The sequence below is a fragment of the Eulemur rufifrons genome, chromosome 9, assembly GCF_041146395.1.
Source record: "Eulemur rufifrons isolate Redbay chromosome 9, OSU_ERuf_1, whole genome shotgun sequence".
In the NCBI taxonomy this organism is placed as follows: domain Eukaryota; kingdom Metazoa; phylum Chordata; class Mammalia; order Primates; family Lemuridae; genus Eulemur; species Eulemur rufifrons.
Window position 1 is genome coordinate 16976633 of NC_090991.1, and position 17688 is coordinate 16994320.

At 37.2% G+C, this 17688-nt stretch overlaps 1 protein-coding gene and 1 non-coding gene across 2 annotated transcripts in view; both read left to right on the top strand.

Annotated features, from left to right (window-relative positions):
* The first annotated feature begins 322 nt into the window (after positions 1-322).
* Positions 323-17688, top strand: part of SSH2 (slingshot protein phosphatase 2) — a 66160-nt gene continuing 48794 nt past the window's right edge. Inside the window, exon 1 of the mRNA XM_069482200.1 lies at positions 323-441. Within this exon, the coding sequence (XP_069338301.1) occupies positions 386-441 (56 nt within the window). The 5' untranslated portion in view covers positions 323-385. The remainder of the gene's footprint in view (positions 442-17688) is intronic.
* Positions 7105-7214, top strand: LOC138392705 (U6 spliceosomal RNA). Its single transcript, XR_011234990.1, has one exon. It is a non-coding gene; the product is annotated as a U6 spliceosomal RNA (small nuclear RNA).

Here is a 17688-nt window from a genome sequence, read left to right on the forward strand (position 1 = left end):
CGGGACCGCGTGGGCGTCGCGAGCTCGGGGGCGGGGCGCCGGCCGGGCCCACCTCCTGGCTCTGTGGACACTCCCGTACCCCGCCCAGGCTCCCCGCCCCGGACGCGGGTGGGGGCGGGCTGCTGGTGGTGCCCGGCCGCCCGGACTCCACAGCCGAGCCCCGGGGCTTTGGCGGCTGCCTCCGCGCGACCCGGCGGGCCAGCTCTGCCGCCGGGTGCCCGCGCCGCCTGCGCCTCCGCCCGCAGGAGCCCAACGCGAGTGTCTCGTGCCCTAGTCGGGCGGAGGCCAGGATGCGCCGCCTCGGGCCGGCCCCACGACCCTGAACACGTTGGCCCTCAGAAGGAAGCCGCCTTTCGCCTGCACCTGCAGCCTCGGTGGCCCGGAGATGATCCCTTACTTCTCCGCCAACGCGGTCATCTCGCAGAACGCCATCAACCAGCTGTGAGTCCGCCGTGCGCCCTTCCGCCTCTGCGAACGCTCGGAAAGTTTGCTTTTCAGCAGCCGCTTCCCCAGCATCCTGGGGAGCAAACAAGCAAGGGAGAGTGAAAGCGCACCCTGAGTGCTTGGCGGTTTCCGGGTGTCCTGAGGGGTGGACGATGGTGTGGAAGTGTAGGGTGATTCTTGGAGGCAGAAAGTGTCCGGTGGTGCGGGTGGACAGAATCATTTGGGAGAATTTCTGGTAAACTTTGAAGGAATCTGAAAGTGGGTCGCCGGGTGAAGTCTGTGGTGACCGAATGACAGCCAAGCCATTTGCTATTCGGGAGACTGGGGTGCAGGGTGGTCGGTAGGATCGGAACAACGGGCGACAAACGCGAGGGACTCCCTATGGGTCCTGCTGGTGACCACCCTCCCGTGGTGGTGGTTTTTGTTTGTCTTAAATATGTTTGCGCATGACTATAAGTTTCTGTTGCAAGCCGTTCACACAAAGAAAGGTAGTTCATTCTTCACTCCCGCTGGTTATAGTCTGGAATTATTTCAGAAAAAGATTTCGGTAGTTTAGCTTTTTTCTCTCTCTCTCTCTCTCTCTCTCTCTCACCGTTCCTCTCTCCCTCTCTCCTCCTCCTCCCCCTGTACTATTACTTGCTCACAGCCCCAAGCCTGCATACACACCTTCATTCACTAAAGTGCAAGATTCAAGTGCATCTTTAAATCGTCACTGTTTTTGAAGTTTCTAGAGTTGTCATTCTCTTCCATTGTACTTTAGCTGTTTCTGAGAATTGTGTGTGCTGAGGCTTGTGGTTAATCTCACATAACAGTTATGAAGCTCAAAGTAGAGGAACTCTTTACTATTCAGATTGTATCCTTAAGCCAATGAAGTGGTTTAAGGTTACTTTAGATAGCAGCAATTTGGTCTGTGTTCGTGTATTGGCACGCACTCCGAGTAGCTTCAGAAGAGTCACCTGCCAAAGTTTCCCTACTCTCCTAGTGCTTAAGCAAAGCTACTGACTGCCTCCCTCGAGGTTAGCTTTTTAATTTAATGTCCAACAACGGAAACTTTAAATCACCCCTTTTTGAAGATCCAGAGAATAACTTGTAAAGTGTGTTAAAGGTAATCTTACACCTAATTTATTATTCTAATTGGTGGTTTACCCTCCTATCCTCCCTAATCAAATTAAACTCATTTTCAGTTGTAGATTTTTTTCCTTTGTGTTGATTTGTGGTGGAGCTCCTAATAAATAGAAGACAGAAAGAAAAAGTGGTTTTACTGCCTTGCACTGTAAACTGTACACAAATAAACTACCTTACTTGCGTTTTCCCTCTAAAAGAGGGAGGGACAAGTAGGTGAAAGAGAAGGAAAGGAGTGAATAATCTAACTCTGGATAATCAGTCTCACCTTTTAAAGCGTTAACAATAGTTTAAAAATAAAAAAGGTGGTGGAAGCAACCCAAGTGTCGGTGGATGGATGAATGGAAGAACAAATGTGGTATATACATATAATGGACTATTATATTAGTTAGTCTTAAAAAGGAAGGAAATTGTGACACATGATACAACATGGATGAACCTTGAAGGCATTTTTCTAAGTAAAATAAGCCAGTCACAAAAGCACAAATACTGTATGATTTCATTTATGTGAGGTACCTACTGTAGTCAAATTCAGAGAGTCAGAAAGTGGTTGCTAGGGGTTGAAGGGGAAGAGATGGTAAATTTGTGTTTAATAAGTACAAAGTTTCATTTGGGGAAGATGAAAAATTCTGGAGATGGATGGTGGTGGTGGTTGCACAACAATGTGAAAGTACTTAAAACCATAGAACTGCACACTTAAAATGGTAAATTTTATGTATATTTAACCACAAAAAGAATAAAAATGGCCGAGTACAGTGGCTCATGCCTGTAATCTTAGCACTCTGGGAGGCTGAGGTGGGAGGATAGCTTGAGATCAGGAATTTGAAACCAACCTGAGCAAGAAGGAGACCCCGTCTCTACCAAAAATAGAAAAAATTAGCCCGTAGAGGTGGCACACACCTATAGTCCCAGCTACCCGGGACACTGAGACAGGAGGATCTCTTGAGCCCAGAAGTTCAAGATTACAGTGAGCTATAATGATCCCACTGCACTCTAGCTGGGGCAACAGAGCGAGACTCTGTCTCAAAAAAAAAAAAAAAAAAAATTACAATTTTTAAGGCAAAGCTTCTAAGCTTTTTGGGGGAAAAGGAGTTTTGAGTCATGGTTTCTGGTGTAATAAAACAGGTCCAGATTTCTCTTCATACTAATTAATGTCTTTGGATAAATCATTTGACTTCAGTTTCTTCCACTGTAAAATGGGGTACAGTGGTTCTTCCTTAGGATCATAAGAGATCATATATTTGGTAACACTTTGTGAATTATAAATGCCTACACAAAAAGTTAAAAAAAAAAGTTAAATGATAACTAATAACTGCCACTTACCACTTAATGTACGTTGGTGTATATTATCTCATGTAATCATCACAGCAGACCTATGAACTAATTTCTTTTTACAGACAATGAAAGCTGAGACTTAGAGAAGTTATTGCTCAAGGCAATACAGCTTATCAGTGGCAAAACTGTCCTTAGAATCTGGATCCATTTCTTAGTCCAGTGCTCTTAACCACTGTAAAAATGATATTTTGTCTTAGTAGTGGCTAGGTCACTTTTGAGCCTTGGCAGTCTTAGGAATTATCTTTGCTGAGCTCTTCAACTTAGAGAAAAAACATTTGCTACACTGAGTTTTGCTACTAAGGTAGATAAATTTTTAAAGTATTTTCAAAATATTTCTCTTTCATTTTTGTCTCTCCTTTGCCACCTTTTTCTTAAAAGAGACTTGCTATAATATTCACTTCTTCTAAACTGTATTTATTTGCATTGCTTTAGAGGTCATGCTTACTCATATTTATTTGGCATTTATAATGTCGCCCAGCTCATCATCATTAAAAAAAAATCATTGGGGATCATTCTTAATAAAGTACTGAACTTTATGAACTTAACCATACCCATTTTTGGCACCTAATGTAGAAGTTCTTAATTTGGGGTCCATGGTCTATGGATTGGCTTCAGAAAGTCAGTGAATTATTATAATTCCCTGAGATCATGTGAAAATGTTAGGTAGGTAAATATATATTTTTAAATCAAATTCTCAAAATAATCTGTGATCTCAAAAAAGGTTAAGAACCTCTTTCCTAAAAGGAAATGTTTATTTCTAAGACCTGATACTGTAAATCTCAGCTGATGTGAGCATTTCCCTGTAGTACCAGATATGTAAATAGCAATGACTAGTAGGAGCAACTAAAAGACTCAGGACGACAAAGGTTCGTCAGTGAAGACTGACTCAGTGTGTATTTGAGGAGGGGATTCCTTGACACATGAGTACTCTTGGGCCAGTGGTTCTATTGTCACTGCTGATGAACCTCTCATAAGAGCCTTTTGCGCTTTTTCATTTGCTTCCTCAGATTTGCCATGGATTTAGAAACCAATGAGAATTGTGTCAAAGAGTAAGCCAAAGTGAGATCTTAGGGGCTCTCCTATGGGGAAAGTTCATGACCTTTAGAGTGTGGCCTTTGGATACCTATTTTGGTGATTTCACAGGCTCTTTCTGATTTCTTGACTTTCAACTGTGTTATATATAAGTGAAATTATAAAATTGCTAGGGTATTACTGTACTTTATTGGTAATTATGTCATCATATTATTGGATTAAGATCTCCCCTTCCCACTGTATAAAACTCACCAAATATGATATTATTAATATTTTTACCTGTCTAAGAAGGACATTAAGAAGTGTTCAAATTCATTGCAGAAACAAAGAATAGTTATAAGTGTTAAATCTACTATATATGAGCAACCCATACAATTATCTGATCAAACTTCAGGAGTCTTGGATCAGACTGATCAAAATGATCGTGAAAAGTCTATACCCTTTAAGAGTCTGTACATGCTTTTTAAAAAACAAAAACAAAAATCTGAACTTCTGAAAATGTGAAAGCCTATGTTAGAGCCATTATTTCACTCCCTGGGAAGTGGTCACTAAGCAAGGGGCCAAGGTGTTTGTTATTGTTATACACCAAACATATGTCCATTTTTGTGTCCTAAAAAGTTCAGGAAAGGATCAAGTATTATTAGATAAAATGCTGGCAAAGGCTACCATTAAAAATGTTCCCATTATAAAAACCTCTGATCAAAAGTCTTAGAACTGGCCGGGCGCGGTGGCTCACGCCTGTAATCCTAGCACTCTGGGAGGCCGAGGTGGGCGGATCGTTTGAGCTCAGGAGTTCGACACCAGCCTGAGCAAGAGCGAGACCCCATCTCTACTAAAAATAGAAAGAAATTATATGGACAGCTAAAAATATATGTAGAAAAAATTAGCCGGGCATGGTGGTGCATGCCTGTAGTCCCAACTACTCGGGAGGCTGAGACAGGAGGATCCCTTGAGCTCAGGAGTTTGAGGTTGCTGTGAGCTAGGCTGACGCCATGGCACTCACTCTAGCCTGGGCAACAAAGTGAGACTCTGTCTCAAAAAAAAAAAAAAAAAAAAAGTCTTAGAACTTAGGCACTTGAGACATTGCTTGATTTATTAATGAGGTTACCTTGAGCTTTTTGTGCTTGACCTAAAATATTTTTCTTTATTTGGTTCATATATGAGTTTGACTTCCTAGATACATATCAGTGCTTTCTAAAGCTCAGCCTCAACGATAGAGGAGGAGCATATTGAGATGATTATCCAAAATGTACCTTTTTGTGAAATCAAAAGGTGGAAACATTTTCATTTTTTTGTATTAGTAGTAGTACTGATGCTCTTTTGGTTCTACTTTGTAGTTGTCCAAGGGATTTCACATATGCTCATTTCTGAAATTAAGCTTGCATCAGAATCACCTGGAGTGCTTGTTAAAACATAATTGCTGGCCACATACCCCTGATTCTCTAGGTCTAGGGTGTGGTTGGAGAATTTGCATTTTCTAACAAGTTCCTAGATGCTGCTGCTGATGTTGGTTTGGAGACCACTTTTAAAGTATTCCTTTGAGGCAGAATGAGCAAATCATCATCCACGTTTTATGGAGTAACAAACTAGAGAAATTAAAACTATAGAAATTAAAATGGTGAAGTGATTTGTACAGGGCTACATGGCTCATTATTGGTAGAACTGAAGCTAGAACTCTTAGAATGCTGCACTCAAAGTCCTGATACATATATCTTTGTAAACATTTGCAAACATTTTTTTAGATAAATTTCTAGCAGTGGAATTTCTGGGTCTGATGGTATGTATATGTCAAAAATTTGATACAGTGGCTGGTGCTCTGTGGCTCACACCTGTAATCCTAGCTTTTTCAAAGCAGGAGGATCTCTGGAGGTCAAGAGTTTGAGATCATCCTGAACAAGAGTGAGACCTCATCTTTACAAAACATAGAAAAGTCAGCCCAGCATGGTGGTGTGTGCGTTTAGTGTCAGCTATTTGGAAGGCTGAGGCAGGAGGATCTCTTGAGCCCAGGAGTTTGAGATTGCAGTGAGCTATGATGACACAACTGTACTCTAGCAGGGTGACAGAGCAGGACCCTGTCTCAAAAAACAAAAAAAAAAAAAACTGATACAGACAGCCAAATTGCTTTCTAAAAAGGCTTTGCCAATTTGCTCTTACTAGCTATATTTAAGAGTATATCTTTCCCTATATCTTCACCAACCCTGTTAATAAGAACATTAAATAGCAGTTAATTTTTTACTGAGTTCTTACTCTCTGACAGACACTGTTTTGAGCACTATACAAATTATCTCACTCTTCTTAACAATCTTTTGAGTCAAGTATTATCCTTAATTGCAGATAAGAGGCATGGAGAGGTTAAGTAACTTGTCTAAGATTATCCAGCCAGGATGCAAACGTAGGCAGTCTGATTCAGAGCCCCTGCTCTTAAATACTTCTCTATTTATAATTGACTTATTAATATAGAAGTTTAGCATATTTTTATATTTTTATCGGTCTTTTTCATTTTTCTTCTATGGTTTGCATGTTTGTGCTTCGGACCATTTTTCTATTGGTATTTTTCCTTTTTATATTCTATATATATTCTGACTATGTGGCAAAAACCTAGTCTATAGCTTGCCTTTTAACTTTTCATCTCATATAAAAGTTTTTAATTTTTATGCAGTCAAATCTGTAGGTATTTTCTCTTATGATTTCAGGGTTTTGTATCTTAAAAAAAAATCCTTTCCACCCATGCTTAGGATTATAAAAGTATTATTTTATATTTTTCTAGTATGTTTATATTTTAAATTATTTAACTCTTCAAAACATCTGGAATTTATTTTTATTTATACTGTGAGGTAGGAATCTAGCTTAACCTTTTTTCCAAATAGATAGTCAGTTATTCCAGTATCATTATTTAATCCATTCTCACTTCACTAATTTGAAGTGCTACATGTCTTACGTACTCTTACAGATACTTGGGATCTACTTCTGGATTTCTGTTGATATATTTTTCTGTTCATACACCGATACCATACTGTTTTTACTTATTACAGATTTAGTGGATATCTTGATATCATATATGGCAAGGCCTATCTCATTGTTATTTTTTAAATTGGCTTAGCTTTTCTTGTTTATTTTCCAGATAAGTATTAGAATCAGCTTGTCGGTTTCCACTTTTAAAAATTCTGTTGGGTGCTCACTTCGGCAGCACATACACAAAAAAATTGGAACGATAACAGAGAAGATTAGTATGGCCCCTGTGCAAGGATGACACACAAATTCGTGAAGTGTTCCATATTTGGGCAGGGGCAATATACATAACCTAAACTTTTGTACCCCCATAATATGCTGAAATTAAAAAAAAACACAAAAATAACTGTTAACATGGAAAAAAATTCTGTTGGAATTTTGTTTGAAATTTTACTGAATTAATTTTAGATCAAATTAACAGTTTTACAAAATAAGCCTACCCAATGAAAAAACAGGGTGTATGTCTGTTTATTCACTGCTTTTTAAAATGTCCTTCATTTAAATTTTCTAAATTTCCTTGTATGGTAATTACACATTCTTTATTAGGTGTATTCATGGGCATTATATAAAGGTTTTATTGCTCTTATGAATGAGCTCTCCTATGACGTTTTTCTAATTAGTCACGCAGGTGTGTAGTAAAACTATTGCTTTTTATATTTGCTTTTATTATCAGACCACCTTGCTGAACTCTGACTTGGTTATAATATCTATCAATATTTTAGTTAATTTTCTTGACATTTCTGGGTGGATGATTATATCATCTGTAAATGAGTTTTGTCTCTGAATACAGTCAGGCATCCCATAATGACATTTCAGTCAACAAAGGACTATATTCTATACAACAGTGGTCCCATAAGATTATAATGGAGCTGAAAAATTCCTGTCACTTAGTAGTTGTAGCTGCAATAATGTCACAGTATAATGCATTACTCACATGTTTTGGTGATGCTAGTGTAAAGAAACAACTATGGAGCTGATAGATGTATAAAAGCATAGCACATACATTTATGTACAGTACATAATACTTGATAATCAACTGTTACTGGTTTATGAATTCACTTTTTATCATTAGAGTATATTCCTTATACTTATAAAAAAAGAAGTTAACTGTAAACAACCTCGGGCAGATCCTTCAGGAGATATTCAGAAGAAAGGCACTATTAACATAGCAGTTGACAGTTCCATGTGTGTTGTTGCCCCTGAAGACCTTCCAATGGGACAAGAGGTAGAAAACAATGATATTGATGATCCTGACCCTTTGTAGGCCTAGATTAGTATATGTATTTGTGTCTTAGGTTTTTTTATTTTGTTATTTTTTCTTCCAAATTTTTTGTAGGGATGGTGTCTTGCTATGTTGCCCAGGCTGCTTTCGAACTCCTGATTTCAAGTAATATTCCTTCCTCAGTTCCCCAAAGTGCTTGGATTACAGGTGTGAGCCACTGTGCCCAGCCCATGATGCTTTTTAAATCTAGTCTCCTACAGAAATGAGCAAACATAATTAGAATAATTGATAATTCAGTGATTGAAACCAGGCCTTTATTTATGATTTAAGGGCTTTTTTCCTCCCTCCTTTGTGGGTAAAGAGACTAATGCTAATATTTAAAACTGGTATGAGATGTCTCTGCAACTTTAATACTGACTTTTTGTGGTTATTTCTGATTTTTGAATCAGAAATTGCCTTTAAAAATGGAATATTTTTAAAAGGGTAATCAAATTAGCTTACATCTAGTGAATCTTCTAGGTATTATGGCCTTCAAATATGAAGGAGAGTTTAATGATCCACTGTCAGAATATAAAGGTGCATTTGTATTTTTATTTGGAGATAACTTTTTTTGGCTTTATCCACACTTGTGTTTTTTTGACATCAGTAGTAATTGGCCTGGAACTTGGGGGGGCGGGGGGAAGAGCTCTCAACTTTGGCCTTCTTGGAATCATGCTTAACCAACTTAACTGAAGAGTAAATCTGCACAAGAAAGATGAACAGGAATGGCGAGTTATTGATTTGTTCAAGTCAAGATTTCTTTTTGATAAATCTGGAGTGGATTTTTTTCTAAATTACTGCTATTTGGCTTTTATGCTCACCTATACTTACTACTAAAATTGGAAAATTTCTCTAGTCTTACACTGATAAACCACTGCTCAAAGCCAAATAATTAAAGATGTCAGTCTCTGTTTCCAAGAGCTGTTGGGCCTTGGAGAAATAGAGGGGCTCAAACTTCCATAGATCATCTTACTTCTCTTCTTGAGTCTTTCCAGTAAATGTGAGTCCTCTTGGTTTCTCACTGTCACCCAGGCTGGAATTTAGTGGTGTGATCATAACTCACTGAGTAGCTAGGACTACATGTGTGCACCACTGTGCCCAGCTAATTTTTTTAGTTTTTGGTAAGGACAGGGGTCTCACTATGTTGCCCAGGCTGGGGCTTGGACCCCTCGCCTCAAGTGATCCTTCCAATGAGTAGACCTTCCAAAGTGCTGGGATTACAGACCAGAGCCACCTCCTCAGGTGTGAGTCCTCTTAATTACCATGCTAAACCGCCTTGGGGCGAACAGTGGTATAGATGATATCACACAATTTCTTCTGAATTTATCACATAGTTTCTGAATTTCTAAGGTTAAAGTAAAAAAACTAAAATTGCTTCCAAAGTGCTTTCAGACAGGGTTAGAATTAGCTTTGAAAATATTGAATGTTGCTACGTAATGTAATTAGGTTTAACTTAAAGAAATGTGCTAAGAACATCAAGGCCTTTTTAGGTGTGCCTGTGATTTGGAAAGGATATATAGCCAATGATTTGTAAATAGATTGCTAGTGTTGTGTACACCAAAGGGCAAATTTGGGCTCACCTCTTTTTGCATGATTTGTGAATTTAACAACTTTGTTTTCTGTATTAATCTGATTTTAGAAGGATGTGACCCTTCTTTTAGTAACTCAAGGGATTTGGTATTCATTATGTCTGGTAAAGCAACAAAATCCAGAGGTTTGAATCACTCTCAAATAAAGAGAAACCTCAGTGTTAGCCAATTCTAAGCTTTTTTTTTTTTTTTTTTTTTTTGTTGTTGTAACAGTTTAGGTTTTAGGTATAGAAGAAGTAGAATTATTTGATTTTTTTTTTTTTTTTTTGTAATGAGCTAAGTGATTTAAATTGTTGTTTATGTTTGTTTGAGTATAAGCTCTGCCTCACTTTAGGGGACTGTGGAGTTCACATGAGATAATTATTCATAAGAAAGAACAATGAAAATTCCAATTATGATTGTTACTTTTATCATCTGTACTTAATATTTTTGATCAAGATTCATGTGGTCCTGTCATTTGTAGTAACATGGATGAAACCGGAGGCCATTATGTTAAGTGAAATAAGCCAAGCACAGAAAGACAAATATTGCATGTTCTCATATATAGGAGCTAAAAAATTGGATTTCATGAAGATAGAGTATAGATTAGTGGCTACCAAGGGCCAGGAAGAAGGGGGGAAGGGAAGCATGAAGGGGGAAGAAAAGAATAATAAATGTATTTATTACCACTAAACTGTACACTTAAAAATGGTTAAGATGGTAAATTGTATAGGTATATTTTACCTCAATAATAAATAAATTTAAGAAAATAAACTCTTCCATCTAGAACACTTGTTACAATAATATTATATTCATACCTTAACATTAAAATATATAATAAACTTTTAAAAAGACTCATGTGGATATTTATGATCCATAACAGGATATTTCAAGCCCTGAGAGTTCTAATTGTGGACTTTATATTGATTGTCTTCTGTGTGACTGTGTAAGAGTTTGTGCCACACACAGTTTTGTTTGTTTGCAACTCAAGCAACACTTTAAGCATCCTTCATTGCCCTGGGAAAAAGCTGGTTAGGTTTATGAGCTCAGCATCTTGTCTCTGCTCCAGTTGATCTCCATGAGGGCTAAGTTAAATGACTTTTCTTCATTGATTTTTAAATGAGTATCACTTATACCAGAGAGCTCTTAAAAGAGATGCCATTTCTTCCAGGTGTGGTGACGTGCCCACCAGTAAGCCCAGTTACTCAAGAGGCTGAGGTGGGAGAATTGCTTTCAGCCCAGGAGTTCAAGACCAGCCTGGGCAACAAATGAGACCCTGTCTCATTATTTTTATATATATACATATATATATACACACACACACACATATATATACACATATATACATATATATATATACACACATATATATATATACACACACATATATATATATGTTAATTTTAAAAAAGAAAAAAGAGATGCCATTTCTTCAGGATCCTCCTGTCCCATGTTCCTTTAAATTACTGTTTCTCATAATGTTCTCGTGAACATAACAGTTCTCATGAACATTAACATTTTTAATTTCCTATCATGTCATCTTTATTTTTGTAAGGAGCTTTAGTTTGAGAAGTTAAGGTTTCTGGGGCGGGGGGGGGGGGGGGATGTGAATTCCTGATGTAAATTTCTCTTCCTAAGAGATGAGTGAAATAAATAGAGTCAAACAATGAATGAAATTGAACCTCTTTGCAGTCCCTTTGACCAGATTTGGTATATATTATTCTATCCATGCTACCTCTGTGATGCTAATCCCTCCCTAGTAAAATATCATAATTAATTCTTAAAGTATCCCATTCCTTAAACATTCTTTTTTAAAACTCTTAAAATTTTTCTTGAGTCACATATTCAGAACAACTGTCTGCCGTATTTTCTTGTGCCTAATAGTGTGGTGTTTGGAATGAAACAGACCTGAGTTCCAAAGTTTCGTCACTATCTATGTGACCTGAACATATTATATAACCACCCTAAGCCTTAGTTTCCTCATCAATAAAATGAAACTTATAATACCTAAGAGGATTAAATATGATATTTATGAAGTACTGGTAATAATAAGCATTCAGTAAATGGTAGCTAAAATTTTTACTATTCTGCTCTTTTGACATGAGCAAAATTATAAGAGAAAGAATTAGAATACAGAGTGACACCCTAGCCTGATGGTAAAAACTCCATCATTTTCATCATTATACTAAGTTGTACCTATTATGTTAAGAGGTGGGAGATAAAAGAAATACAAAGCATGGTTCCTGCAGTCAGTATGTTCAGTCTGTTGAGAAAATAAGACATGTCAGTAAAAGGATAAATAAGAGCACAATTTAGTGCATGCTAAGTGTCAGATGAACGGTGCAGTTAATGATTTAGGAGTTCAGAGGACAGAAAAGTAAATGAGCCAGTTAGAAAAGGCATTATGAAAGTAGCATTTGATTGGGGCCTCTGGCCTTTATTTCTGGCCCTCTTAAATGTCTTGATTTGTATAAACAGTAGTAGAGGATACTTGTGTGGTGAGAAGGAAGGAAGACTACTGTGGCAGATGTTATGGCCATGTTGCATACAAATAGTTCTCAATGAATGGCTACTATTAGTCATTTGTGGTAAGAAGGAGAATCCAGAAAAGCTTTTGTATAGACTAATAATAATGTTCTTTAGAAAATTGTTGAGAGCATATTTTCGGTGTATTGTATAGGCAGAGTATCTACTTGGGTACATAGCATTTGCAGATTTTACGTTGCTTGTTTAGGAAAGCTGCCAACATTGTAAGGCTGTTGTTAATGAATCAGTACCAGTGGCTGGGAGCACAATGTGAAATCCCCACAGGCAGCCTAAGAACAGAAATCATTAATCTGCTAGTGGCTTTATGGTTTATTTTAAAAAAAGCACATTCAGGTAATCTAAAGCAAAATCTCTTTCTCTGCTTCCTCCAGGTGCTTAGCTCTAGATATTATTAGGTCAGTATCATGTGGTAGACAAGGTGGCTCCCATGGCACAGAGGGCTTGTAATATTTACAGTGGAGTGAGGTATAAGGGGAAGGGTGTGAGAGAAGGGTGTGCTGATTGCTGTTTTTCCTTGTTCTTTTTAGCTTGGTTACCAGTTTAACGGCCTGGTTGCCAACTAATGGCTCAACTTATTTAGCCTTGTATATAAGCAATGTACAGCTCCTTGGTTTTTAAGTCAAGTACACAGGGAAACTATCCTAGTGGACCTAGGGATCCTTTATACAAATAGTAAGCCTGTGGCTATACATCAATTAATAAAGAACTATATAAATGCCATGTTACACTAAGCCCAAATGATAGGTTAATGATACTGAGTCAAAGAAGAGTCACTGCAACTACTAAAAATTTAGTGATTGTTCCTTAGTAACTCTCCTACAATGAGAGAAATGGCAAACTGAGACTAAAGAGAAACTATATGTTAATATTTATTTCCATTTAGTGATTCTAACCAAATTAATTTAGACCCAGTGTAATTTTTTTTCAAAATTAAAGAAAAACTTAAGAATGTAGACTGGCTAGTTATCTATAATTTAAAGATTAAAAGCTGTTGTTTCAAGTATAGTTTTTTATTGCTTCCCTCCTTGGTGGAAGTACTTTGAATACATCTGTTGAAAAACCACTTTAGTCCTGGCTATGTGTGTTGGGACTCATTCACTCTGGTGACTCTCCCATAGTCAGTCTTGGTTATCATGGTAGTCCACTATATCCATACTACTAGACTTTTCTCCCCTTATTTTTTGTTTTTTTGGAAATAAGGTCTTGCTCTGTCTCCCAGGCTATAGTGCTGTGGCTCAATCACAGCTTACTGAAACCTCCAACTTCTGGGATCAAGTGATCCTCCTGGCTCAGCTTCTCAAATAGCTGGGACTCCAGGCACATGCCACCATGCCTGGCTAATTTCAAACATTTTTTGTAGAAATGGGATCTCACTTGTTGCCCAAGTTGGTCTTGAACCCCTGGCCTCAAGCGATCCTCCCACCTGGGCCTCCCAAAGTGCTAGGATTATAGGCCTGAGCTACTGCACTTGGCTCTCTCCTTGTTTTATTGCCATTTTAGATGTTTGGAGAAATTCTCAGCAAGGCCATATGCCCTGTTTGCCAGAAAATGTTAGTATCATAATGAGAAAGTTTGTTATGCTTTTAAAAACAATAACATGTAGTCTCTGCCACAATTAAAATAAAAATCAAATGAATATTGAATGTCAGTGCTCTCCTTTATGGCTATCTTACAAATCAGTTTGGGGGCAAATTTCCAAATGGAGAATCCTCCTGACTTTTTAAAAACCTGTCTATCCTTATACACAGTAGTAGAGTTGATAATATCTTCATTCTCTACCACCCACTCAGCTAAAAAATGAACTTGTCCTGGGTGAGTGATTTTTTTTTTTTTAATGGAACTAGTCTTAACAAAGCAAAAAGTACTGATTATTTTTTAATATTTGCAGATAATATATGTTTATTATCAAAAAACCAGAAAACACTGAGGCATTTTTCCTCCCCTAAAAAAGCATTGCTCTTATTCTTATCTCCCAAAGATATTTACTATTAACACCATCCAGGCCTTTTCTGGGTATATATATACTTTTTAAAATGGAATTATCCTGTATCTACTGCTTTGCAACCTGATTTTTTTTTTCACTTTAGCATATTGGGAATATCCTGTCATTGTCCTAAAATGCATTTCTTTCACATCCTTTTTACCAGTTGTTTGTTTTCCATAGAACTGATTGATATTCTGCCCCCTATTGTCCAACACCTTGTGTCCAGTTTTTTGCAGTTATAAACAAACCCTCACTGAATGAACATCCTTGTGTTTCAATCTTTGCATATGTCCCTAACAGAAATATCCTAAAGCTCAACTTTTGGATTGCTAGGCCAAAAGATACGCATATTTCTAGTGCTTTTGATACAGATTGCTAGTTTACTCACCAGTTGTACCAGTCTATACTCTCACTAGCAATTTTAGTAATTTTTATAATGCACCTGAAATGATAAAAAGTAAAATCAAGGTAAATACAATTCTATCTTTTAATTCATCTGAGCTACTTAGAGACCCAGAAAAGTTGCTCCTCACTTATCTTTGCTATCAAGACCCTTTTTCATACCTAAGCATTAATGAAAATGCTGTAATTTATAAGCTATTGGAGTAGAACTAATGGAATGATGAAGTTATTAGTATAATGATAGTTAAAATTAAGAAACTGATTATCCCAAGGTGTTTTTGAGCATGTTTGTAGGTTTCATGAATTTGTTTGCTCCCCACATTTTCAGTTTATTCTAAAATCATCACAATTTTAGACTTAGAGAATTTTAAAGCCAAAAGATAAGCAAACAAACTTGCTTAGGGTTCTGTGGCAAATTAATTCAAGTATTGAACAACATTTCATCATGTTTTGTTTAGTAAGTGTTAAGCAACATTGAGATTTCCCATAGTACTATCTTACAAACGATACTGAAATTTAAACAGATAATGAAATACATTAGTTTTTTAATGATTGTGACTATACTTATGAAGTTAGAATTTCCTGTCCCTATTTATAGGAAACAGTAGACATATTTCACAAAAGTGAAGAGATTAACTTTTTAGGGAACAAGCCATTTAAATTCTTGGACCAAAAATTTCCATCTTTGAGGCTATATGAGTATTGAATATAGAAGAAAGGAAAAGAGTGTGTGTTTCTTAAAGACTCTGTTAAATGTCCACCAGTAGATCTAAAGAGTATCCACTGGGGCTTGTGGCAAATTTCCAGAAAAGGGGGGAGAAAAGAAAGATGGGAAAGAGAAAGAAGTACAGGCCACGGTTGGATGCTGGCTTCAGTAGTGTTGGTTGCCTGCCTTTCCCTGAAATTGAGCTGCTTACTTAATGAAGGTGTGTCTTTAAATCACGGACAGAGAAAGTGCTTTTGGGTGAAGTTTCACTATTTGTAGTGGCAGCAGTCCTGGACATGCTGCTGGAACAGAGGATGAGTTCAGCACCTTCTCTTCAGATCCTATCTCTGCCCAAAGCTTATCTCTTTTACATAGCAAGCTTTTGTTCACTGGAGAGTGGAGCTCTGTGGTTGGCCTGTCCAACTACGAAGGTGACTGATAAGGAGTCCAAAGGTTAAAATGGACAGTGTGAGGTCAATCTGACTTTAAGGGGAAAAGCTGTCTTTTTGGCTTACAGGCTTCAAAAACTAAATTGCAGCCTGGGAGATGTTCAATTCATCAGCTTCAGCCTTTCAGCTGTAGTCAAAGAAAAATTACTAGCTGTTTCTGCGGTCAGCAGGAGTAGAAAAGAAACAAAACTTATTTAAAGGATGTGATTTAATTGAATTGAGTTGTATTGGAGATTTCACTCCAGAAATGGTTTCTGTGGGAATGTTCATTTGCTTACTGTGAGATAGCAGGTATCAAATTAGAAACCAAAGGTAAACCTCTACCACCAAGATCTTTTGTTGGATTTCATAATAGAAAGTCAATTAGATTAGATTCAAGTATTTCATTTACAAATATCACTTTTTGGCCTGTTATTAGGATGTCATGGAACAAAAAAAAAAAATAGGAAAGATAAATAGCATTTGCATTATTATTAGGGCTAACACTTTTTAATTGAATTGGCTTTTATGAAGTGTTTGGCAAACTTCAGAATTCATGTACTACAAATAGGTGATCTCCAGCCTGATTAAAAGTTTTCTTTGTAGAGACTGTCCTTTAAGTTAGCAGTAGTCCTTGTAGACAGAGTTACTGAGAGACTGTCAGCTATTGTCCTCTAGTAAAAAGATTGTGAGCAGAATAGCTACATAATTTGCAGGACTCAGTGCAAAATGAAAATGCAAAGCTGTTTGTTTAAAAATCATGAAGAATTTCAAGACAGCAACAGCAGAACATTAAAACAATTCTGGGACCCTTCTAAGCACCAAATCCTGTGCAGCTGTACAGATCACAAGTCCATGAAGCTGGCCCTGACTTTGGAATGTGAAGTTAAATAGATGTGGAGTTGGTCAGAGCTCTGCTACTTTATTTGCCTGTGTCTTTCTGAACCTCTTTTTTCTCTTTCTATTCCTTATCTTCGTATAAAATTTTTCTTATTCTATTCCATCCTCTTGCCAAAGTTAGAGAACCTGTGGCAAGAATTGGGAGTATGTATACTTCTCCCTTAGTCCATGTGAGAACTTCAAGAATAACATTTCCTTCACTTTGGCTGGTGGAATAATCAAGATTAGGGTTTGGTTTTTAGGAAAGTAATTGATTTAACTAAAAATACATATACCACATTATAGTTTTAAAAATTCTTTCACAATTGTTATAACATTTGATTCAAACGATTATGTTTTTGAGGCAGTTAGTATTTTTTCCTCATTTTATAGATAAGAAAATGGGGCTGGGCACAGTGGCTTGTGCCTGTAATCCCAGCACTTTGAGAGGCTGAGATGGGAGGATCACTTGAGGTCAGGAGAGGAGAGAGGTTAAAAGACTTTCTCAAGGTTAACCAGCTGGTAAGTAAAGTTCAAGCCCATGCCTTTTCTCACAACTTCATTCTACCTTAGCTCTGTAAGATCAAGGATAAGGGGACAAAATAGCTTGCTTTCTCAAGATTAATCTATTTTACAGAATTTTTGACAGTTTTCCAAGAATAACTGCTGGCATATAATATTAATTAATATTTGCAACAAGATTTTACTTCTGTTAGTTGTTGTAACCCTTGCAATAACCCAATGCAGTAGTATTTCAGTATCATTTTAAAGGAACAAGATTGAGGTTCAATGAGATGAAATGACTTGTTGAAGGTTATTTAATTAATAAATGAAAGGGCAGTGACTGAAATCCAAGTCTTCTAACTTTATGTCCTATGCTTTTGTACTACGCCTTATTTGCCTCCAATTAGTAATAATTTCATATTTCTACGTGGTATCTATTAATTCAGTTATTGATCACTACAGTGTTC